At 42.8% G+C, this 24,388-nt stretch overlaps 1 protein-coding gene across 2 annotated transcripts in view; it reads left to right on the top strand.

Annotated features, from left to right (window-relative positions):
* The window catches only part of CSMD2 (CUB and Sushi multiple domains 2), a 263,996-nt gene that overhangs the window by 41,508 nt on the left and 198,100 nt on the right, over positions 1-24,388 (top strand). For both annotated transcript variants that reach the window (XM_071453356.1, XM_071453355.1), the window contains exon 3: positions 2,204-2,316. In XM_071453356.1, the coding sequence (XP_071309457.1) occupies positions 2,204-2,316 (113 nt within the window). The remainder of the gene's footprint in view (positions 1-2,203; positions 2,317-24,388) is intronic.

The following is a 24,388-nucleotide window of genomic DNA, read 5'->3' as shown; positions in this document are numbered from 1 at the left end:
GGATTTTTATCTCAGGGAGGAGCTGGGAACCATCCTTTGGTGCGTTTTGGATCTGTGCCCACATAAAACCCCCATCCTTGTCCTGGGGAGGATTCCCAGAACCTTCCAGCCTTTTCCATGTCAAACACTCCGGAGGCACCACACTGAAGGCTTTAATTCGTTGTTAACATCCATTTTTTGCCTGGTTTTTGGGTTCAGTTCAGTGCAGTTTGTAGAACACTTCAGTCAGATTTTTACTCCAAGGCTCTCAAAATATTTTAAGCATTGGGCTCACTCAGCACCCCAAAATCTCTGTCCCATGGGGTGGGTTCTGCTCCAGCATCCCAGGGCTGGCTTTGTGGAGTGTCCCAGGGCAGGTGATGGGGACCAGGGTGTGAAGCAGGGAGGGCTTTGGGACAGGACCAGTGAGGAACCACAGGAGTGGAGAAAACCTGTGGAAAACTGTGAAAAACTGTGGAAAACTGTAAAAAAACTGTGAAAAATCACAGGAGCAGTTCCTGTGGGCAGGCAGGAGGTGGGAAAAGCCCAGGATTTGTTGCTCTCAGGCTGTCCCAGGTGTTCTGGAGCTCTGGGCTCCTCCAGGAGCGTGATGGGATCAACCCCACTGCTGGGTTTTGTAGGGCAGTGCTGAGTGTGACCTTGTGTGTGGTTTTTGTAGGGCAGAAATGGTGAATGTGACCTTGTGTGGGTTTTTGTAGGGCAGAAATGGTGAATGTGACCTTGTGTGGATTTTTGTAGGGCAGAAATGGTGAGTGTGACCTTGTGTGGGTTTTTGTAGGGCAGAAATGGTGAGTGTGACCTTGTGTGGGTTTTTGTAGGGCAGAAATGGTGAGTGTGACCTTGTGTGGGTTTTTGTAGGGCAGAAATGGTGAATGTGACCTTGTGTGGGTTTTTGTAGGGCAGAAATGGTGATTGTGACCTTGCTGTGGGTTTTTCTCTGTGGGACTGACCTTGTGTGGGTTTTTTCCTGCTGGGGCTGAGCTTGTGTGGGTTTTTGTAGGGCAGGAATGGTGAGTGTGACCTTGCTGTGGGTTTTTCCTGGAGAGGCTGACCTGGTTGTAGGTTTTCCCTGCTGAGTGTGACCTTGTGTGTGTTTTTCCCTATGAGTGTGACCTGGCTTTGGGTTTTCCCTGGTGGGGCTGACCTTGTGTGGGTTTTCCTGGCGAGTGTGACCATGCTATGGGTTTTTGTAGGGCAGCAATGGTGAGTGTGACTTTGTGGGTTTTTTGCCAGGTTAGAAGTGATGAGTGTGACCATGCTGTGGGGTTTTTGCAGAGCAGTGCTGAGTGTGACCTTGTGTGGGTTTTCCCTGCTGAGGCTGACCTTGGGTTTTTCCTGGCTTTTTCCTGGAAAAACCATGGGTTTTTCCTGGTAGGGCTGACCTTGTTTGGGTTTTCCCTTGTGGGGCTGGCCTGGCTGTGAGTTTTTGTAGGGCAGCAATGGTGAGTGTGACTTTGAGTGGATTTCCCTGTGAGTGTCACCTCACTGTGGGTTTTTGTAGGGCAGCAGTGCTGAGTGTGACCTCGTGTGGGTTTTTCCTGGTGGGGCTGACCTGGCTGTGGGTTTCCCTGTGCGTGTGACCTCTCTGTGGATTTTCCCTGCTGAGTGTGACCTTGTGTGTGTTTCCTTGGTGAGTATGACCCAGCTTTGGGTTTCCCTGGTTGGGCTGGCCTTGCTGTGGGTTTTCCCTGGTGGGGCCTGACCTTGTGTGGATTTTTCCCCATGAGTGTGGCCTTGTGTGGATTTTTCCCCATGAGTGTGGCCTAGCTTTGGGTTTCCCTGGTGGGGCTGACCTTGTGTGTGTTTTCTTGGTGAATATGACCCAGCTTTGGGTTTCCCTGGTTGGGTTGACCTTGTGTGTATTTTCTTGGTGAGTATGACCCAGCTTTGGGTTTCCCTGGTTGCGCTGACCTTGCTGTGGGTTTTTCCTGGTGGGGCCTGACCTCGTGTGGATTTTTCCCCATGAGTGTGACCTTGTGTGTGTTTCCTTGGTGAGTATGACCCAGCTTTGGGTTTCCTTGGTTGGGCTGGCCTTGCTGTGGGTTTTTCCTGGTGGGGCCTGACCTTGTGTGTGTTTTCTTGGTGAATATGACCTGGCTTTGGGTTTCCCTGGTTGGGCTGACCTTGTGTGGATTTTCCCCCATGAGTGTGACCTCGTGTGTGTTTCCCCTGCTGGCGCTGACCTCGTGTGTGTTTTTTGCAGGCTGACAGGCTTCCAGCTGCCTGCTCCCATCGTCAGCACGGGCCTGGTGCTGTCCCTGTGGCTCGTCAGTGACTACGCCGTCAGTGCCCAAGGCTTCCAGGCCAGCTATGAAGGTGAGTCCAGGAGGGGCTGGGACTGCACCTGAGCTGGGCCTGGGAGGTGGGAAACTGAGCTGCAGAGTCTGCACCAGGAGCTGCACATCCCTGCCTCCTCGTTGTGTAATTTAATCTGTTTTTTTTTCCCAGCATTTTAATTGCTGGTTCCTTCCAGCAGAGCGTTTTGTGGGTTTTTTTTGGTTAAAAGTGTGTTCTGGTTGAACTCCCTGGAATTCTGTTGGGACAGGTGAAGGTTTTGGGACAAGTGAGGGTTTTGGGGGCAGGTGAGGATGTTGGGACAGGTGAAGGTTTTGGGACAGGTGAGGATTTTGGGGCAGGTGAGGATTTTGGGACAAGCGAGGGTTTTGGGACAGGTGAAGGTTTTGGGACAAGTGAGGATGTTGGGACAGGTGAGGATTTTGGTGCAGGTGAGGATGTTGGGACAGGTGAGGATATCACAGCAGGTGAAGCTTTTGGGACAGGTGAAGATGTCAGGACAGGTAAAGATGTTGGGACAGGTGAAGATTTGGGGGCAAATGAAGGTTTTGGGACAGTTGAGGATGTCAGGGCAGGTGAGGATTTTGGGACAAGTGAGGATATCAGGACAGGTGAAAGTTTTGGGCAGGTGAAGCTTTTGGGACAAGTGAGGATTTTGGAACAGGTGAAGGTTTTGGGCACGTGAGGATTTTGGGACAAGTGAGGATGTCAGGACAGGTGAAGGTTTTGGGACAGGTGAAGGTTTTGGGCAGGTGAGGATTTTGGGACAGGTGAGGATGTTGGCACAGGTGAAGGTTTTGGGACAGGTGATGATATCAGGGCAGGTGAGGATTTTGGCACAGGTGAGGATGTCAGGACAGGTGAAGGTTTTGGGATAGGTGATGATATCAGAGCAGGTGAGGATTTTGGCACAGGTGAGGATGTTGGCACAGGTGAGGATTTTGGGACAGGTGAAGGTTTTGGGACAGGTGAGGATGTTGGCACAGGTGATCTCAGCACCCATTAGGAGCAAAGGCAAATCCATTTACAAAACTGCTTTTCCCCCCAGTTTTTCCCACTTTTGTTTCAGCTTTGACCATTTGCAGCCCCTGTGCTGGAGCACCTGTCAGTCTCTGTGTGAGACACTCCCAAATCCTGGGGCACACAGGACACGCTGCTGCTTTTGCACTTTCTTGACATTTCCAGTTGATTTTTTTGGCATTTACACACAGCTCCTTGTACACTCTGTAATGTTCTTTTATTACCTTGATGCTGCAGGAAATGTTGTACAAAGGCTGGGGCCAGGGCTGCCCTTTAGTCACACACATCTGAAACGATCTGGGCTTTATTTGACTGGTGATTAGGAGGCTTTCAGGGCTCTAACTGAAGGGGAAAATAAATGTATTTAAAACTTAACCTGAGCCAGAGTGACAGAGAGAGCGCTGGCATAAATCAGAGTTTTATTTTGAGGGTAGGAGAAGGGTTCACTTGCTGAAATACCACCCTGGGCCTGCCCCAAAGCAAATTATTCCCATTTTGGGTGTTAATTAAGGCTGAAGGAGGTGATCAGTGCAGTTTAGGCTGCTGCTTTGGGTGCTGGATTCCAAAATACAGGAAATTCTCAGAACTTTGGGCCTGTAAGCCTAAGCTTAGAATTAAACCCAGGATTTGATCTGAGACCTTGGGAAAGGCTCCCAAACTGAGGTGCTGGAAATGAGAATGTGGATTTACAGTTTAAACAGAGACACATTGAGTTAAGAAGAGGGAAATTTTGAGTTTTAGAGTTTAAGATATTAAAAAAAAAAATAATATTAATTACAAAGGTAATCAAGGAGTTCAGGATGCAGTGCTGTAGGTTTGTGTGCCATAGCACGATTGGCTAACACTGTAGCATGAAGATGAAATATTTAAGGATTGGGTCAAAAATATAAATATCCTTGTTAGCAGTGTTTTATTGGTCAATAAATCCTTTAAAAGTCTTGTAACTAAGGGTGTTGTGACCTTCTGACCCAGGCTGTGACAATGTGAGCCAAACTCACCCTTCCTGCCTGGGGAGGAGATAGAAACAAATCACATCATCTCAAAACCCACAAGTCCTGTCTGTAACTCCTTCAAAATCCCCTCCAAAATCCCCATACTCGGGAATCTGTGGTTTGGTTTGTGGGATTTTACTTCATTTGGGTCTGAGGGATTTTTTACTTTATTTGGGTTTGTGGGATTTTACTTTATTTTGGTTTGTGGGACTTTAGTTTATTTGGGTCTGTGGGATTTATTTTACTTTATTTGGGTCTGTGGGATTTTAGTTTATAGGGGTTTCTGGGACTTTTGTTCATTTAGGTTAGTGGGATTTTAGTTTATTTGGATTTTTGGGTTTTACTTTATTTGGGTATTTGGGTCTATGGGATTTTAGTTCATTTGGGTTTGTGGGATTTTAGTTTATTTGGATTTTTGGGTTTTACTTTATTTGGGTATTTGGGTCTGTGGGATTTTACTTCATTTGGGTCTGTGGGATTTTTACTTTATTTGGGTCTGTGGGATTTTTTACTTCATTTGGGTTTGTGGGATTTTAGTTTATTTGGGTCTGTGGGATTTTACTTTATTTGGGTTTGTGGGATTTCAGTTTATAGGGGTTTCTGGGACTTTTGTTCATTTAGGTTTGTGGGATTTTAATTTATTTGGGTTTGTGGGATTTTAGTTTATTTGGATTTTTGGCTTTTACTTTATTTGGGTATTTGGGCCTGTGGGATTTTAGTTCATTTGGGTCTGTGGGATTTTTTACTTTATTTGGCTTTGTGGGATTTTATTCATTTGGCTTTGTGGGATTTCAGTTTATAGGGGTTTCTGGGATTTTGTTCATTTAAGTTTGTGGGGTTTTAGTTTATTTAGATTTTTGGGTTTTACTTTATTTGGGTATTTGGGTCTGTGGGATTTTAGTTCATTTGGGTCTGTGGGATTTTTTACTTTATTTGGGTCTATGGGTTTTTACTTCATTTGGGTTTGTGGGATTTTACTTTATAGGGATTTCTGGGACTTTTGTTCATTTAGGTTTGTGGGATTTTAGTTTATTTGGATTTTTGGGTTTTACTTTATTTGGGTATTTGGGTCTGTGGGATTTTAGTTCATTTGGCTTTGTGGGATTTTAGTTCATTTGGCTCTGAGGGATTTTAGTTCATTTGGGTTTGTGGGATTTTAGTTCATTTGGCTTTGTGGGATTTTAGTTCATTTGGGTTCTCTGGGATTTTATTTATTTGGGTTTGTGGTTTTTAGTTTGGTTTGGCTTTGTTTGCTTTGGGTTTTCCTCCACCAAGGACACTCTGAGCCTACCAAACCCAGAATCTCATTTGGGCACCTTTTAGACAAAAAATCTCCATTATTGAGTCCCCAAAGCCAACAAGAACTCAACTGATCCCTCAACAGAGCCAAACTCCAGCTGGGAAAAGGGAGAAATGGAGGAGCTTGAAAATGTGGGAATGGACCCCCCAAAATCCCATCTGGGGAGGGGAGAGAGCCTTGGGCCAGCCCAAAAATGGATTCAGGGGCTGCTGAGGAAAAAGAACTGAGGGCACCCACGGCAGGAGCTGAAAATCTGCCAGCGCCTTCTGGGGGAATGGGGAAAACAGGGAGGATTTCATTTCCATTTCAATGAAATGCTTGGATCTCAAGGTAATTTTATTTGAACTTAGGAGCTTCCAGGAAACGCCAGCAGTTCAGGGAGCTCGGTTTCAGCACGTCTCATTTGGAAAATATTGAAATTAAATGCTTTCATGCTTTGAGCATCCCTAAATTTGTTTTCTTTCCCTGTTTACTGTCCCTTGAATTCAACATGATTTCCTAATTAGCCCTGTTCACCCTCAGACTGGGGGATTTTTCCTTCTTTTCTCACTAAAGGATTTTTTCTTTTCCCAGCCCCAACCCAGCTGTGGAGTCCTGAATTTCCTTTCAGCTGCAGAATTTTTTTTTTTTTTTTTTTGGAGCCAGTTATAAATAATCCCAGTTAAATTTGACTGGGATGTGAATCTTGACAGCCTCATCTGGTGGGAAAAAAAAAATCATCTTCCTAAAAATGTAGAAATGCCCATTTTAATTTTATTTTTGCTTGCCCTGGAAGGTGTGCAGAGGCTGGACTGCAAAGGGAATTAATTCCTCTCCTTGCTGCCTCACACCTGAGGAATTCACTCAGAGCTGACTTCAAATAAATCAGGCAAACTTGAGCCAGTGAGAGGAAAAGTGACACAAATTCCACAGAAATAATAAATAAAGCAGGGGATGCAGAGCAGGTGGTTCATTTGTTCACTAATGAAAGGATAAAAGAAGATTAAATTATTAAAGTAAATTCAGTTATTGTGAAATCACCACCTCTGGGTGCTGTGTTAGAGTAGAGGGTGACAAATAAAAAGGGATTTAAGGAGAAACACAATGGTGGAACTTGGGTTAGGGTTGGAAAAGACTTCCCAAATCCAACTCTGGGGCAATCCCCACCTTGTCAAGCAGAGCATGAGGTTGTATTTTCATTTTTATCCTTGTCAGGACACAATTTCTAAATCCAACTGTAGAAGAGGGATATAATTATATATATTAAAAAAGGGGGTGTGCATATATATATATATATAAATATATATATATATATATAAAAGATATTTTTATATATTAATATATTTATATTTATATTTATATTTATATTTATATTTATATTTATTTTTATTTTTATTTTTATTTTTATTTTTATTTTTATATAATACGTATATACAAATATATATATATATAATTTCTATATATTTTATATATATTACATATACATACATATGTACATTTTAAAAGGATAGAGATGAAAACCAATATTAAAAATTAATATTTTAAATAGAAATTGATGTAAAATACACCTGTATTTAAGTAAAATACAAATGAAGAGGGCTTTGTAAAAGCAGAGGGGTGCAATAATGCCAGATGCTATTTTTCTAGGAATGCTGAACTATGGAACTTAGAATTTTACTTTAAGGATGGGTTTTTCTTTGGTGGTCTGGATTTTTCCACCTCCCCCCAAAAAAACCAGAATTTAGTGGGAATTCCTGGAGGGAAGCAGGGCCCTTTTTTAAGAGATATAAACCAATAAGTGACTATTTAAAATATATATAAACATAAAATACACAAATATTTAAGTAAAATATTTTTAAAATGCCATTTTTTCAGGAACCTTCCTCTTTGTAAATTAAAAATTTTAATTTTAGGGCGGGGTTTTTGTTGGTGGTCTGGATTTTTCCCCCCCCCAAAAAAAAGCAGAATTCAGTGGGAATTCCTGGAGGGACCCAGGGCCCTGTTTCAAAGGGATCCAAAGGGATATAAACCAGTGTTTAAAAACCAGAGTGTTTTAAATATATTCAGACATAAAATATATGAATATTTAAGTAAAATATTTTTTAAAACGCCCTTCTTTTTAGGAACCTTCCTCTTTGCGACTTAAAATTTCAATTTTAATTAAATTAAAATGAAAATGAATTTTTTTAAAATTAATTTAAAAATTAAAATTTTTAAATTTTAGTTTTAGGGCGGGGTTTTTGTTGGTGGGCTGGATTTCTCCCCTCCCCAAAAAAAAAAGCAGAATTCAGTGGGAATTCCTGGAGGGACCCAGGGCCCTGTTTGAAAGGGATCCAAAGGGATATAAACCAGTGTTTAAAAACCAGAGTGTTTTAAATATATTCAGACATAAAATATATGAATATTTAAGTAAAATATTTTTTAAAACGCCCTTCTTTTTAGGAACCTTCCTCTTCGCGACTTAAAATTTCAATTTTAATTAAATTAAAATGAAAATTATTTTTTTTAAAATTAATTTAAAATTAAAATTTTTAAATTTTAGTTTTAGGGCGGGGTTTTTTGTTGGTGGGCTGGATTTCTCCCCCCCCCAAAAATAAAGCAGAATTCAGTGGGAATTCCTGGAGGGACCCAGGGCCCTGTTTCAAAGGGATCCAAAGGGATATAAACCAGTGTTTAAAAACCAGAGTGTTTTAAATATATTCAGACATAAAATAAATGAATATTTAAGTAAAATATTTTTAAAACGCCCTTCTTTGTAGGAACCTTCCTCTTTGCGACTTAAAATTTCAATTTTAATTAAATTAAAATGAAAATGAATTTTTTTTAAATTAATTTAAAATTAAATTTTTAAAATTTTAGTTTTAGGGCGGGGTTTTTGTTGGTGGTCTGGATTTTTCCCCCCCAAAAAAAGCAGAATTCAGTGGGAATTCCTGGGTGGGAAGCAGGGCCCTGTGGATCCCTGAGGAATTCCAGGGGATGAAACTTTCCCTTCCCAAGACATCGATGGCAGCTGCAGCGAATTCTCTCTGCAAACACTGAGTGAAAAGGAGCAATTAGGGCTGCACCGACACTGCTCATTTTCAGGAATTAGAGGCGTTCAATCCCCAGGGAAAGGAGCTGGAGCTGTTTGGAGATAAATACTGGGCTCGTTCTTCACAGGCTCTTTGCAGAGTTGTGCAAACAGATGGAGAAAATACAATTAAATTGTGTTTTTATTGCTGCTTCCGTCCCTCTCGGAGCATTCCTGGCCCCGGGGTTTTTTTGGGATGTTGCTGCTGCGCTTCTCCCTTTTCCCAGCTGGAGTTTGGCTCTGCTGAGGGATCAGGTTGAGTTCTTGTTGGCTCAATAATGGAGATTTTTGTCTAAAAGGTGCCCAAATGAGCTGCTGGGTTTGGTAGGCTCAGAGTGTCCTTGGTGGAAGAGGAAAACCCAAAGCAAACAAAGCCAAACCAAACTAAAAACCACAAACCCAAATAAATAAAATCCCAGAGAACCCAAATGAACTAAAATCCCACAAACCCAAATAAATAAAATCCCTCAAACCCAAACAAATAAAATCCCACAAACCCAAATGAACTGAAATCCCTCAAACCCAAATGAACTAAAATCCCACAAAGCCAAATAAATAAAATCCCTCAAACCCAAATAAATAAAATCCCACAAAGCCAAATGAACTAAAATCCCACAAAGCCAAATGAACTAAAATCTCACAAACCCAAATAAAGAAAAATCCACAAAACCAAACAAATTAAAAAGTCACAAAAGAAACTAAAAAGCCACAAAACCAGCCAGCCAGAAAATCCACAAAAGCAAAACAAATAATCCATAAACCGAACAAATTAAAAGCCACAAACTCAAATAAAAGAAAAGACATAAAACAAACTATAGCCCACAAATCGGAACAAACTAAAAACCGCAAACCAAATAAACTAAAAGCCACAAAGCCCAAACAAACAAAAAATCCAAATTAAAAACCACAAACCAAATGAATGGAAAAGACACAAACCCAAATGAACTAAAAACCACAAACCAAACCCAAAAAACCCCAAATTAAAGAACACACAAAGCCAAGCTAAAGACCACAAACCAAACAAATTAAAATCCCCGAAACCCAAACTGAGTCCACACAAACCCAAACAAATGAAAACCCCAAATTAAAGACCACAAACCCAAATAAACTAAAAACTAATCAAACAGAAAACCTAAACTAAAGAACAAACCCAACCAAACAAAAAACCCAAATTAAAGGCCACAAACCCAAATAAACTAAAGACCACAGACCAACCAACCAAAAAAGACACAAACCCAAATAAACTCAAAACCACCAACCAAACAAACTAAAACCCAAACTAAAGAAGACACGAAGCCAAACAAACTAAAAACCCACAAACCAAACAAACTAAAAACCACAAAACAAATCAAATTAAAATCCACAAACCCCAAACTAGATCCCCACAAACCCAAACAAACTAAAACCCAAATTAAAGGCCACAAACCCAAATAAACTAAAAACTAATCAATCAGAAAACCCAAACTAAAGAACAAACCCAGCCAAACAAAAAACCCAAATTAAAGACCACAAACCCAAATAAACTAAAGACCACAAACTAAACAAACAAAAACCCCACAAACACAAATAAACTAAAAACCACCAACCAAACTAAAACCCAAAATAAAGAAGACACGAAGCCAAACAAACTAAAAACCCACAAACCAAACAAACTAAAAAACACAAAACAAATAAAATTAAAATCCACAAACCCCAAACTAGATCCCCACGAACCCAAACAAGCAAAAAATCCAAATTAAAGACCACAAACCCAAATAAACTAAAGACCACAAACTAAACAAACAAAAACCCCACAAACTCAAATAAACTAAAAACCACCAACCAAACTAAAGACCACAAACCCAAATAAAGACCACAAACTAAACAAACAAAAAAACCACAAACTCAAATAAACTAAAAACCACCAAGCAAACTAAAACCCAAAATAAAGGCCACAAACCCAAATAAACTAAAGACCACAAACTAAACAAACAAAAAACCACAAACACAAATAAACTAAAAACCACCAACCAAACAAACTAAAACCCAAACTAAAGAACGCACGAAGCCAAACAAACAAAAACCCCAAATTAAAGACCACAAACCCAAACAAACCAAAAAGCAATCAAACAAAAAAACCCAAACTGAAGAACACACAAAGCCAAACAAACAAAAACCCCACGAAGCCAAACAAAAACCCCACAAAGCCAAACAAAAACCCCAGAAAGCCAAACAAACAAAAACCCCACAAAGCCAAGCAAACAAAAACCCCAGAAAGCCAAACAAAAACCCCACAAAGCCAAACAAAAACCCCACAAAGCCAAACAAACAAAAACCCCACAAAGCCAATCAAACACAGTGACACATCCTGCTGCAGATATTGAGGGTGAAATATTCCAAATTTCCAATATTAATGAAGAGCTGAATGCAGAATGAGCTGGGAGTGGTGATGGGGAGTTCCCACTTGGAATTCTGGAATGGTTTGGGTGGGTTTTGGGTTCAAACCTGATCCCGTTCCCCCCCTGCCAGGGCAGGGACGCCTTCCATGATCCCAGGGTGGCTCCAGCCTGGCCTTGGACACCTCCAGGGATCCAGGGGCAGCCCCAGCTGCTCTGGGAGCCCCATCCTGTGGGATCTCAGCACATCGTTCCCGATGTCCAGAGATGCCAGGAGAACCCTTGGGGGGTCTCGGAAACCCTGGAATGTTGCCAAGAGTGTTTGGTGGCTTGATTTTGATCCATCCACAGAAGTAACAAGAGTCTGAGGACATGAGAATCACTTTAGAGTACAAGGTGTAAAAGAGACACATTTAGAGGGTGAAATATAGACTTTAGGTTTTTGGTACAGGGGGGTTATGGAGACAAGATGGAGGGATCAGGGCGTGTCTTGTCCTTCTTCTTTCTTCTTCTTGTCCTCCATCTCCTGTGGTGATGTTGGCACTTAGAGATTGGTTTATGGTGAAGGTGCACTTGCTAACATGAGCGAAAAGCATTGGGAAATAAAGGTAAATATTGTGTACGTAGGTTTTAGTATAAAAAGACATGACCGCCCCGTGGGTGGGCAGAGAGTGCCTGTGACTGCTTGCAGATCAGACCTCTGTTGGGCAGACAGAAAAATTTTGTAGATAAGAAATAATAAACAACCTGAAGACCAAAAGCTGAAGAGTCCAGACTCGTCCTTTGAATCGCGCCCACCAAAGAACCACTCTACCCGTGTCGGGGCAGAGACAGACAGACAGACGGACCCGACACCATCCCAACCCCTCCCCACCCTCACAGGGAATTTTTCCACCCCAATGCCTGATCAGAGCCTTCAGCTCAGGTAAATTCATCAGCTTCCAACAATTTTATCGCTTCCGAATTCCTCCCGAGCTTCAGGGCTCTCTGACGTCCTGTGGGGTTTGGAAAGTGGGGAAACAATTCCTGAATATCCTGAATATTTATTGGGATCTTCCTCATCCCTTCTCCTGAGCTGTGCTCCATGAAGAAAATCAAGTTTGTAGCCCTTCACAGCTTGGGGTGATAAAGCCACGGAGAAAACAGCATGGCAGGCCATAAAATCCTGGATTTTGGGATGTGCCAGCACAGGAACTTTAATTTGCTTTTATTTTTTTTTTTTTTCCTGCAGGGATTTTTCCCTGGATTCCATGGAAAAGCAGGAGAGCAGGGCAGGGCTGTCAATACTATTGAGTGCCAGGGCTGTTGTACACGGGGCAGTGTCTGCAGGAGGAGATGGATAATCAGATTTCAAGCATAGCCCTGCATTGATTGTGTCCCCAATTAAGTGGTTTCCACCTCATAGAAAACATTTGGTTTGCCTTGAGCAGGTTTTTCATGGGGAATTTTTTTTTTCCATGTCCCTTGTTCACAACCTGCAGCTCCTGCTCCATTTCCACGGGTTGGAAATGAGGGATTTGGCACAAATATTCCTGGCAGTGACGTGTGTGGGGTGCTGGATGGGAATCTGGAATCAAAATCCCTCACCTGGGCTTTTTATCCCAAATTAACCCCAATCCCTGCTGGTGCTTGGGGTCTGTGCCAGCACTGGGGGAGCTGGTGTGAATAAAAACCTTGCTTTGGGTCAGAAAGGCCCAAAAATTCCTCCTGCAGCATTTAGACAGCAGTTGCTGTTTTCTGGACAACTCCCAGAGCCCAGAAAAGCCACCTGAGAGATCCCAAGCTGCCTTTTAAATCCTATTTAGCTGTTTATTTCCACTTTGCTCCTGAACAACAAAAACAACAACAAAAAAAAGGACAGAACAGAGCTGGAATTGTTCTCCTGGCCACAAGCACATTCCAGGCAGTGCCACTGCAGCCTTGCCAGGGGAGGGAATGGCAAATGGGCATGGCAGGGGTGATGCAGTTTATTTTTGCCAGCGCTGCTCCATCGTGTCCAGTACATTTTGGGATGGGAAAATGCAGCCAGGTGTCTGCCCTGAGCAGGGCTGGGGGCTGCAGCAGGTGCTCAGGCACTCCTAAAGCAGAAAAAAAATCTTGATTAGAGAGTGAAGGAATAAATGGAAATGGAGCTGTGCTGGGAATTCAGCTGGATTTGCCTGGGAGTTTGGGAGTCTTGTTCATGAATCCACACTTTTAGGGGGGGAAAGGGACAGAAGCAGGGCTGGGGATGTTCACTGAGGGTGGCTCTGCATCCAAGAGGTTCCCATGAATTCCCAAGGTCAAATATCCTTGGGGTGGGTGCAGCCGAGAGAGGAGAAACCCCTTAAAAACTCAATTTCCATGGATTTTTCTGCCTCTGAGCCTGTGACCCTCAGCTGCTGATTCCAAAGGATCTTCCTGATGGAATCACCTCACCCCAGAGCATTCTCAGGGTTGGGAGCACCTGAATTTTGGGGTGGATCCCGTGGATTTCCTGAGGTGCAGGATGGGCTGAGCTTGGTGCTGCAGCTCCTGGGGGCTGCATCACTGAGCACAACGCATCCACAGGGAAATAAAAACTCAGGATTCAGATTTCCAAAGCCCAGGGTTCAGATTTCCAAAGCCCAGGATTCAGATTTCCAAAGCCCAGGGTTCAGATTTCCACATCCCAGGATTCAGATTTCCAAAGCCCAGAGTTCAGATTTCCACATCCCAGGGTTCAGATTTCCACATTCCAGGGTTCAGATTTCCACATCCCAGGATTCAGATTTCCAAAGCCAAGAGTTCAGATGTTTGAGCACACAATTCAGATTTTTCAGGCACACAATTCAGATTTTTCGGGCACACAATTCAGATTTTTTGAGCACATAATTCAGATTTTTAGAGCACACAATTCAGATTTTTAGAGCACACAATTCAGATTTTTCGAGCACACAATTCAGATTTTTTAGGGCACACAATTCAGATTTTTCGAGCACACAATTCAGATTTTTCGACCACACAATTCAGATTTTTAGGGCACACAATTCAGATTTTTCGGGCACACAATTCAGATTTTTAGGGCACACAATTCAGATTTTTCGAGCACACAATTCAGATTTTTTAGGACACACAATTCAGATTTTTCGGGCACACAATTCAGATTTTTTAGGGCACACAATTCAGATTTTTCGAGCACACAATTCAGATTTTTAGGGCACACAATTCAAATTTTTCGGGCACACAATTCAGATTTTTAGGGCACACAATTCAGATTTTTAGGGCACACAATTCAGATTTTTCGAGCACACAATTCAGATTTTTCGGGCACACAATTCAGCTCGTGCTGTTGCTCCTGGAGTGCTCAGTGGGATTTTTGGAGCTGTAAAATCCTGGAATGCCTGCCCTGGGAATGGCAGTGACCGGGATTTACTGGGGATTCCTGTCCTGGACGCTGGGGATTGGTGGCTGTGGATGTGCTGCTCCCATTCCTGCTGCTGTTCCCATTGTTCCAACGAGGGCAGAGGGAAAATTCCCACTGAAATCTGTGTGGATTTGGGATTTTTCTGCTTTTCCCCTCCCATTTAGGGTTTGGTGGCTGTGGATGTGCTGCTCCTGCTGTCCCTGAGTGTTCCCATTGTTCCAATGAAGGGAGAGGGAAAATTCCCACTGAAATCTGTGTGGATTTGGGATTTTTCTGCTTTTCCCCTCCCAATCAGGGTTTGGTGGCTGTGGATGTGCTGCTCCTGCTGTCCCTGAGTGTTCCCATTGTTCCAATGAAGGCAGAGGGAAAAATCCCACTGAAATTCATGTGAATTTTGGATTTTCCTGCTTTTCCTCCCCAATCCAGCCCAGCAGAGCCAGGTCCCTGAGTGTTCCCATTGCTCCAACGAGGGCAGAGGGAAAAATCCCACTGAAATCTCTGTGGATTTGGGATTTTCCTGCTTTTCCTCCCCAGTCCAGCCCAGCAGAGCCAGGTCCCTGAGTATTTTCCCATTTTTCCAAGGAGGACAGAGGGAAAAATCTCATTTAAATCCATGTGATTTTGGGATTTTCCTACTTTTCCCCTAATCCAGCCCAGCACAGCCACATCCCAGGGCTGGATCATTTTCTCCCCATCAGGATCTCAGACTCACCCAGCTCTCCAGGGAAGGAAGAGTCAAACCTTCCTTTTATTTTATTTTATTTTTTTTTCCTTTTTAGCCACACAAAAAGATTTTTATGACTTCAATGAGCTCCCAGCCAGTCTGCTTTAATATCCCACTAATTGATTTTAAGGCTTGGAAGCAGCAGAGCTAATTAGCATTTGCTGACTCAGCCCCAAGCCCCCCTCCCTCAGATATTGACCCACGTTTGCTGCAGCCCTAAATGAAGTCGAGGGAATATTAAGTGTCTCCTATTGGCGTGTCATTTGCATATGCAAATGAGCCCAATCAGGAGGCTCTATTAAAGCATTTAAGCAAATTCAAGTGACACTTGCAGTGAAGGAGCTGCCACTCCTGGGTGAGGGAGGAGAGGGAAAAAATCAGTGCAGGAGCCTCTGAGGGAGCTCTGGAGCTCGAATTTGGCCAATTTTGGTGCTTAACTTTTCCAAATTTACTGCTTGAATTTTTCCCATTTTGGTGCCTTAATTTGGTCCATTTTGGTGCCTAATTTGCCCCATGATAGTGCTTTAATTTTTCCCATTATGGTGCTTTAATTTGTCCGGTTTTGGTGCTGAATTTGGCCCATTATGGTGCTTGAGTTTGGCCCATTTTGGTGCTGAACTTGTCCAGTTTTACTGCTTGAGTTTGGCCCATTTTGGTGCTTTAATTTCTCCCATTTTGGTGCTGAATATGTCCAATTTTACTGCTTGAATTTGTCCCATTTTGGTGCTGAATTTGGCCCATTTTGGTGCTTAATTTGTCCCATTTTGCTGCTGAATTTGGCCCCTTATTGTGCCTGAATTTGTCCCATTCTGATGCCTGAATTTGGCCCATTATTGATGCTGAGTTACTCTATTTGTATCAAACACATCTATTAATATATGTAAATCCAGGTGTTTCTCCTCTGCTGGATCAAACCTCCACATCCAGATCTTTGTGATCCCAACAAATCCCATGAAATGCTGGGAGCACTTTTCAGCCTGAGGGGGGGGGGGGGAAAATATGAGCTCATTCAATTCCAGAGAGCTCCTGGTGCCAAAGCAAGGGAGAAAACAACAAAAAAAATCACATTTTTTCTGCCTGGGAATGGGCAGTGAGCAGTGCAGAATGGAGGGAGGGGAATTTGGCAGCTCTGATGTTATTCCACAAACAGGCAGCGTGGCATGGCTGGATATTTTCAGCTTTGCACAAAAGCTGAGGGGAAAGAAAGAGGCTGGGTAAAAAAAGCTTGGGGAAAATGGGTTCCAAATCACCCATTCAGAGCCCAAAACTGAGTCCAGAGCAGTCTTCCCTTTTTGTTTCTTCCCTGATGGTTTTTAGGAAGAATTTGTCCTTAAATTACTTATTTATTACTGTGGAGCATCTGGAATTTAACTGGAATTTTTATCTGACTTTGCTCTGGGCCCTGCTGGAGCTGGGAGTGTGTGGAAATTCCATCTCCTGGCTGGAAGAACAAACCTGAATTTCCCAAAATGAATTGTGAAATGTCCATTTGTGACCGTGCTGAATTGTGAAATCAGCTGATGGTTTTGCCCTGGCCTCGTGGGGGAAGCAAATTTGCAGGAATATTTCTTTCCTCTCATTTCCCTCCCCATTTTTATTTCATTCTGGTGGTTTTCCCCCACAGCTGGGTGTCCCATTTGTACAAACCCACATCATTTATCCTGAATTTGGGAACATCTCCTGCTTCAGCCTCTTCCCCACCCTTCCAGAGTTTTTTGCTGCTGGAATTTTGGTTTTTTTCCCAATGCTGTGTCATTGAATTCTGTGGATTTTCCCCCCTTCCTGCGGATTTTTAATCCCTTTAGTGCTGCTCTGTAGGGCTTGGCTGGAGCTCAGGGATGTCTGGGATGGGGTTGGAGCCACCCTGGATTTACCAGGACCTGGAGCTTGGTGCGGAATTCTCCTTTCAGATCAAAAATTACATAAAAACCCTGCTCAGTGTGAGGGGAACAAACAGGATTTGAAGCCCAGGAGTCTCCAGAATCTTCATGGAACTGACAGAGAGGTGATTCCAGAATTGTCCAGGGAAATGGGGGCAGTTTGTTCCACAGGCCGTGTCAGAAATCGTTGGATTTGTGTTTTTCCAGAGTGTCCTGGACAGAGACCCAGGTCCCAGACTGTCCTGGAATTCACATTCCAGACATTTTCTTATACATTTATAAATATTTATAGATTTAATGCTCTAAACTAAACCAGAGGAATCTTTTTTTTTTGCCCATTTAAAATACGTTGGAATAATGAATATTGTTTTTAACCCGCTCCTCAGTGCCAACTCTCATCCTGTAAAATTAAACCTAGAGCACAGAACAGGAGGAAAAATTTATTTATTCCCTACAATAACCCCATTAATTGGGTTTTGATGGGAATTCCCAACCAAGTCCTGGTGTTTTTTTCCCAAACCATCTCCCAGCATTTCAACAATGGGATTTTGTGTCCTCAGGAACTGGTGGCTGCTAAGGAAAGAATTCAGCAGGGAAAAAAAAACAAAAACTTTCCTGGAAGTCAAATTCCTGATCTACATTTGTAATTCTGCATGAGCAGATCCTCAGCGGGCCAGAGCAGCTGGAATTTGGATATTTTACAGAAAAAATCCATGTTCTGCTGCAAGGGCAATGGAGCAGAGCACAACAAAGCCCTGGAGCAATTTGTGTGAGCAGCAATTGGAGCCCTGAAATTCCCCCTGGAAATTCCAGGGGCAGCCTTGGAAGCAGTGGCTGGGAACAGAGCAGGGATATTCTGATTTATTTTGTGGAGAAATCAGCTGGGAAGGGAAAGTTTTGGGATCTTGGAGAAGGGTCGGGTTGGGTTGGGCCTGCCCAGGTTGTGCAGCCCCTGAAACTCTGATTTTGATGGAATTTTGGGCTCTGCAGGAGAAGATTCAGGCCAGTTGGGAGGGTTTCTATTTGGGGTTTTTTTTGGGTTCAGTCCAGCCCTTTCTCTTCCCCCTTGCTCTGAGTCCTTTAAAGCAGATTTGAGTCCTGTTTCCATGACAATGTTTGTACAGTAGATGCTTTGCTGTATGGATATATAGATTTTTTTTTTTCATTTGTAACAACTCCCCTGCATGAATTCCTGGTGTATTTAAGGTCTCCTTGAGCTGTTTGGAACATTTATTCCAAATTATATATATTTTAATATATAAAAATATAAAAAAATTATATATATATATATATATATATATATATATATATATATATATATATATATATAATTTTATATATTTATTAAATATTTTATATATTTTATATATAATTCAATAGAAAATATTATATATTATATATAATCACATATAATTCTATATTAACATACAATATAGATAATAGATTCGATTATATATTAATATAATGTATAATCTATTAATCTAGTATCTGTATTGCATATTAATACAATTCAGTTATTTCATCTTCCAATAATTTCAGCAGCAAAGTGAAAAATTCTCCAAAATCCAGAAAATTTCCTGTAAATTCCCCAGTTTTGTGCAGAAATTAATTGTGCAGAAATTAATTAATATATTGATACATTTAATTATATTATATCATAATTATGTGTTATATATTATATATTGTATTATATATAGTATAGTATATGTAATATATATTTTATATATTATATATTTTCACATTACACAACTATACATTATATAATACATATAATATATTATTTATATATTATATATTATATATTATATATAGTGTATAAATATATAATGTATAATATATAATATATAATATATAATATGTAATATATAATATATAACATATAATATATAATATATAATAAATATTGTATATTGTGTATTGTATATTATATTATGTCTAGTATAGAATATATATATTATATATTATATATTATATATTATATATTATATATTATATATTATATATTATATATTATATATTATATCCAGCCTTGCAATCTGGAGCAGCAAAGGTGCTGAAATCAGGAGAAATTCCTGTCCCTGAACAGATTCAGGCACTGGGGAGATCCCAAGTGCAGCTGAAAGAGCTGAGCCCTTCCCAGCCCCTGCTCGTGCTGAGCCCTGGGCGTGTTTTTATGACATAATTGGATCACTCGAGCTGTGTTTGCAGTGAAGGGGATGAAATTACCATCTGGAGGTTTGGGGTTTTTTATTTTTCATCAGTTATGACCACAAATTAATAATGAGTCTGCGGAGCTGGAGGCAGCTGGTGACCAGAATTGCTGTGGCAGCTCTGTGGGCTGTTTGTGGCACCGTCCTTGGGGTGGCTTTGGTTCCTGGCTGTTGATGGGAGGTGGCTGCACTGCCAGCTCAGCCTCCTTGGGCTTTTGGTGTCCTGTTTTGATGTCAGGGATGTGATATTTCATTTTTTCCCCCTCTTCCCAAGTGCACTTCCCGCAATTTCTGTGCTCTCACTCCTGCTCCGGGAGGTTGATGTCCTGGGAAGTCTTTTTTGGTGGTTTTGGGTAGCCAGGCTTCCCAAAGAAGGAACAGAGAAAGATGAACTGTGAGAGGGGTGAAACAAGAAGGAATAAATTCCCAAAGCAGTTGGGAAATGAATACAAACAAGTTTATCCCTGTTTATTTGTGGGTGTGAGGCAGCCCTTGCGGAGTCTGAGAGGAGCTGAAGGAAGTGGAAGCTGTGAATTTTGGGGATTTCTGCCCCAGCCCTGAGCATTATTCACGGTTTAACCTCAGGGCAGCTGAGCTGGCTCAGTCTCCTCACCTGGGGAGAAGGGAGAGCAGGAATGTGCTGGGAAATCCCCAGCAGAGCACACAGCCTCGAGCTGCCCCAAGGGAAATACAGGTTGGATAGCAGGAAAAGGATTTTTACAGGAAGGGTGAGAAATTTCTGGAATGTTCTGCCCGGGGAGGTGGTGGAGTCCCCATCCCTGGGGGTGTTTAACAAAGCCTGGATGTGGCCCTGGGTGCCAGGGTTGAGTTGAGGGGTTGGGACATGGACTTGAGGATCCTGCAGGTCTCTTCCAACCCAGTGATTCTGAGATTCTGTGAATTCTGTAAATTCTGGGAATTTTGAGATTTTGAGAACACCCTGGGCAATTCTGGGGTGTTTGTTCTGCCCAGGGAGGTGGTGCAGTCACCATCCCTGGGTGTATTTAACAAAGCCTGGATGTGGCCCTGGGTGCCAGGGTTGAGTTGAGGTGTTGGGACATGGACTCAATGATCCTGAAGGTCTCTTCCAACCCAGTGATTCTGTGATTGTGTGGAAGCTGGGAGTGAGGGAGAGCTGAGCCGTGTGTGACCCTGTGGGGACACCCAGGTGACACCTGGAGCATGGCTGTGTCCCCAGCCCTGCCCATTGCAGAGGGGGCTGTGAGCCCAGGAATGCAGTGTAGTGCTCCAATATTTATTCATTTACCGTTTTATTTATTTATTTAGCAGATGGAGCTGGCTGCAGCCCCCGCTCCCGGGTGAGGAGCCAGCAGCCAGAGGAGATCAACGAGCAGCTGAACAATGTGGCCTCTAAAGTTGGAAGTGGCTTTTTTCCCCCAGAACAAAGAGTGCTCCGTGGGCAGGGCCGGCTGCAGGGAGGAGCAGAGCAGACCAACACTGGCACCCAGTGTCTGAGTGGGATCAGCTCAGACGGAGCAGGGGCAGCTCAGGCCGGTCCCACGCTGAGCTCTCAGCACGGAGCGAGGGCTCTGATCTGACTCCATGCTTGATTTATTATTTTATGATATATATTGCATTAAAACTATACTAAAAGAATAGAAGAAAGGATTTCATCAGAAGGCTGGCGAAGAATAGAATAGGAAAGAATGATAACAAAGGTTTGTGGCTCTGTGTCCGAGCCAGCTGGACTGTGATTGGCCATTAATTAGAAACATCCACATGAGCCCAATCCCAGCTGCACCTGTTGCATTCCACAGCAGCAGATAACCATTGTTTGCATTTTGTTCTTGAAGCCTCTCAGCTTCTCAGGAGGAGCAATCCTAAAGAAAGGATTTTCTATAAAAGATGTGTGTGACACCCTGGCAGCTCAGCTCCTCTCTGCTCCACTCTGGGGCCTGGAGAGGCTGCCTGGAACAGCCTGGACAGAGTTAAGGGAATAATTTACATTATTTATTTATCAAAAGGGTTTATGAAAAGGTTTGTACAGGATGCACCTTGGGCAGCACAAGGACATTTCCCCCTCTCTCCCAAGAGCCTGGCTGAAGCTACACCCAAGATAGACCCTGAGTTTTATAACTTACAAAGCTTTTATAAGTTTTATTTATATGTTGAGGTTAACTGTCCAATTCCAGCTGCAGGTGATGCAGTCCCACCCTCCCCGTTTGCTCCCCTCCATTCCTGCTCTTTGCACTTTTTGGGGCTGAAGCTGCAGCGGTGTCCTTGGTTCTGGGGCTGGAAACTGATTGTGGGACTGAGCTGTGAGGAGAACTTGCTAGAACACTTTATCTGGAGTTCAGAATTAGGGTTTATATTATTAGGGTATATACAATGCAGTATAGAATCTGGAAAATATGAAAGTTAAAATTTGAGGCATCATTTTGGTGCCTGCTCTGCTCTCCTGGTGCTGCACTTTCCCCACCCAGAGCAGTGAGGTGTCTTTGTTTTACAAACAGACTGAGGGTAGAAAAGTTCAGGTACAGAGAGGTGAAAGAAGCAATGGGAATAACCATAAATTCCATAGGAATTCCACTGACTGACACAGATTGTTACTCACTCAGACTGTGCTGAGTCTCTGGATTTGGAGGGATTTTAAAAAAAAAAGAGACACAAGGAAAAGGAAAAAGGGGGGTACATTGGAAGGGAGTCTGTGTTAGGTGACCTGGGGAGTCTGAACCTCTAAAATACCCAGGAAAGAGAGAGGGAAATGCAGCTGGGAAATTGGGATAAAAAGGAGGCTACGTCCTCTAAAACTGGGAGAGACCCCATGGAGAATCCCCCATGGCCTCTCCCTTTATTCTGATTCAGTTCCAGGACTCCTGTGTCTCCTGTTTGGGCAGATGTTTGGGGATGGATTTTCCTGGCACCATGGAATGGTTAACCCTGGCCCCAGGGAGGGAGGGAGGCAGTGCAGACCCACCCTCTCCTCCCTGGGGAAAGCTTTTGGAGTCACTGTGCAGCTGTTAAATGCCAGTTCAGTGGAGCTTTTAAACACACACTTAAAGCCTTGCTGCTCAGCAAAACACTTCAGCACCTCCTTTAAACGAAGCTGAGCTGGGGTGTTGTGGCACTGGGAGGCTGGAGCTGCTCAGGGGGATGAAACATCCCTGGGTGTGGGGCTGCTGGGAGAGAAAACCAGCACTGGGAGAGAAAAAAAAACAGTGGGAAGGATCCCACTGATTGATAATGGGAAAAGAGATTTGATTTTACAAATAAACTTCAGGTTTGCTGAGAAATGAAATTAGACATTGAGAGATGAAAGGAACAATGGGGAAGAAAAAGCCCTAAATTCTGTAAGAATTAGAAATGAAAAGGGAGGGTTGTACATTAGAGGGGAATCTTTGGGATCAGGTGTTCTGGGAAGTCTGAACCTCTCAAGTACCTCAGAAACGGGGAAAGAGAGAAGGGAAATGCAGCTGGGAAATTGGGATAAAAAGGAGGCTGCATCCTCCAAAAATGGGAGAGACCCCAGGGAATGCCCCATGGCCTCTGCCTTGATTGGAATAAAGTTCCAGGACTCCTCTGTCTCCTTTTTGGCCATGAACCTCTGGTGTTTGTGGATGATTTTCCTGACAATCTGAAGCTCTGAAGCAGGGCTGGCAGAGAGCCCCATGTGCTGCTCCCCACATCCCACCCTGAATTTCCCCTGACCCCTCTGCTCCCCTGCCTCCCTTCTGAGGATGAGGATTTACTCAAAGCCAAGCTCCTCCTCTCCCAGCCTCTGGGATATCCTTGGAAGTTGCACTGAACTTTGCTCAGAAGTTGCTGAGGCAGAAAGGGAAATGGAAAACTGAGTTTCCAAAAAGGAGGAGAAAAAAAAAAAAAAAATCCACCCAAAAAGGGCCAGAACTGCTCCCACAAACAAGACAGACGATGAACCATTATCCAAAAGTGACTTTCTGGCTGGTTTTTAGTGAACAGAGAAATATTGGAGGTTGGTTGGGGGGGAAAAAAGTAGTTTCCATTTAGTTTTATCTCTGGCTGTACTGGAAACAAATCACGGCACGAAAAGAAAAGGGATAAAATGAAACGAAAACGATGCCATTTATTTCCTTTGCTGTAGCACGCTCTGGACAGTTCTTGTGAAGATTAAAACTCTTGTGAGCTCGAGCAGATTGTGCTAAAACACTGCTGGAATATCTCAGACAGTGCTGGGGTATCTCTGGAGTACTTGGCCCAAAATTATGGATGGAGAGTGGGAGGAAACGGCTCTGGGTGGGTCCCTCCTCCACTCTCCACCTCCTCCATGGGTGCCCACTGAATTTTTGAATTGTGATGGAAATCTCAGATATTCTCTTAGAAATCTGCATCTTAGAAATCTTAGAAATCTGGATATTCTCTTTTAAAAAAATCTGATTTTTCCCTTGAATTTCTTGGTTCCAGTGCAGGCTGGCTCATGAAGAGAATATCTCCCTGTCCTGGCTCTCCTGTTGATTCCTGTGCATATCCTGACTTGCAACCCCCTCAAAAGTCCAGGAAAAGCAGGAAAAAGCAAAGAAAGGTTAAAAAAAAATGCGAATGAGGATTAATTTGGAGCTGTGTGTGCAGCACTGCCTGAGGGCAATGCTTTTCATGATTCCTGTGGATATCTTGACTTCCAATCCCCCCAAAAAATCCAGGAAAAGAAGGAAAACACAAAGATTAAAAAAAAAATTAAAAATCTGAATGAGGATTAATTTGGAGCTGTGTGTGCAGCACTGCCTGAGCCAAGTGCTTGAGGTCAATGGTGGTGCTGATTCCTGTGGATTTCTTGACTTGCAACCTCCACAGAAGTCCAGGAAAGCCCCCAAAAATCCAGGAAAACACAAAGAAATATTTAAAAAAAAAATTAAAAATCTGAATGGGGATTAATTTGGAGCCGTGTGTGCAGCACTGCCTGAGCCAAGTGCTTTCCTTTTCTTTCCCTTTTTTAATGTTTTTTTTTCCCCATTTCTTTCCCTTTTCCCCTTTTCTTTCCCTTTTTCCCTCTTCTTTCCCTGCTGGCAGTGGGAGCTTTGGGAGAGGCTGATGTAATGAGGCTGAATGCGTTGTGATGGTGGGACTGTGGCCAAGGATGCGTTGAGTCACATCTAATGACTTAAAAACTCCTAATTAATTTCGAATGAACTGGAACAAGGAGGCTCAGCTTGACGAGCACCAG

Source organism: Agelaius tricolor, unplaced genomic scaffold (assembly GCF_023055355.1).
Source record: "Agelaius tricolor isolate 1412-34295 unplaced genomic scaffold, bAgeTri1.0.p SCAF_36, whole genome shotgun sequence".
Lineage (NCBI taxonomy): Eukaryota > Metazoa > Chordata > Aves > Passeriformes > Icteridae > Agelaius > Agelaius tricolor.
This window is presented reverse-complemented; position numbering and strand designations above follow the sequence as displayed.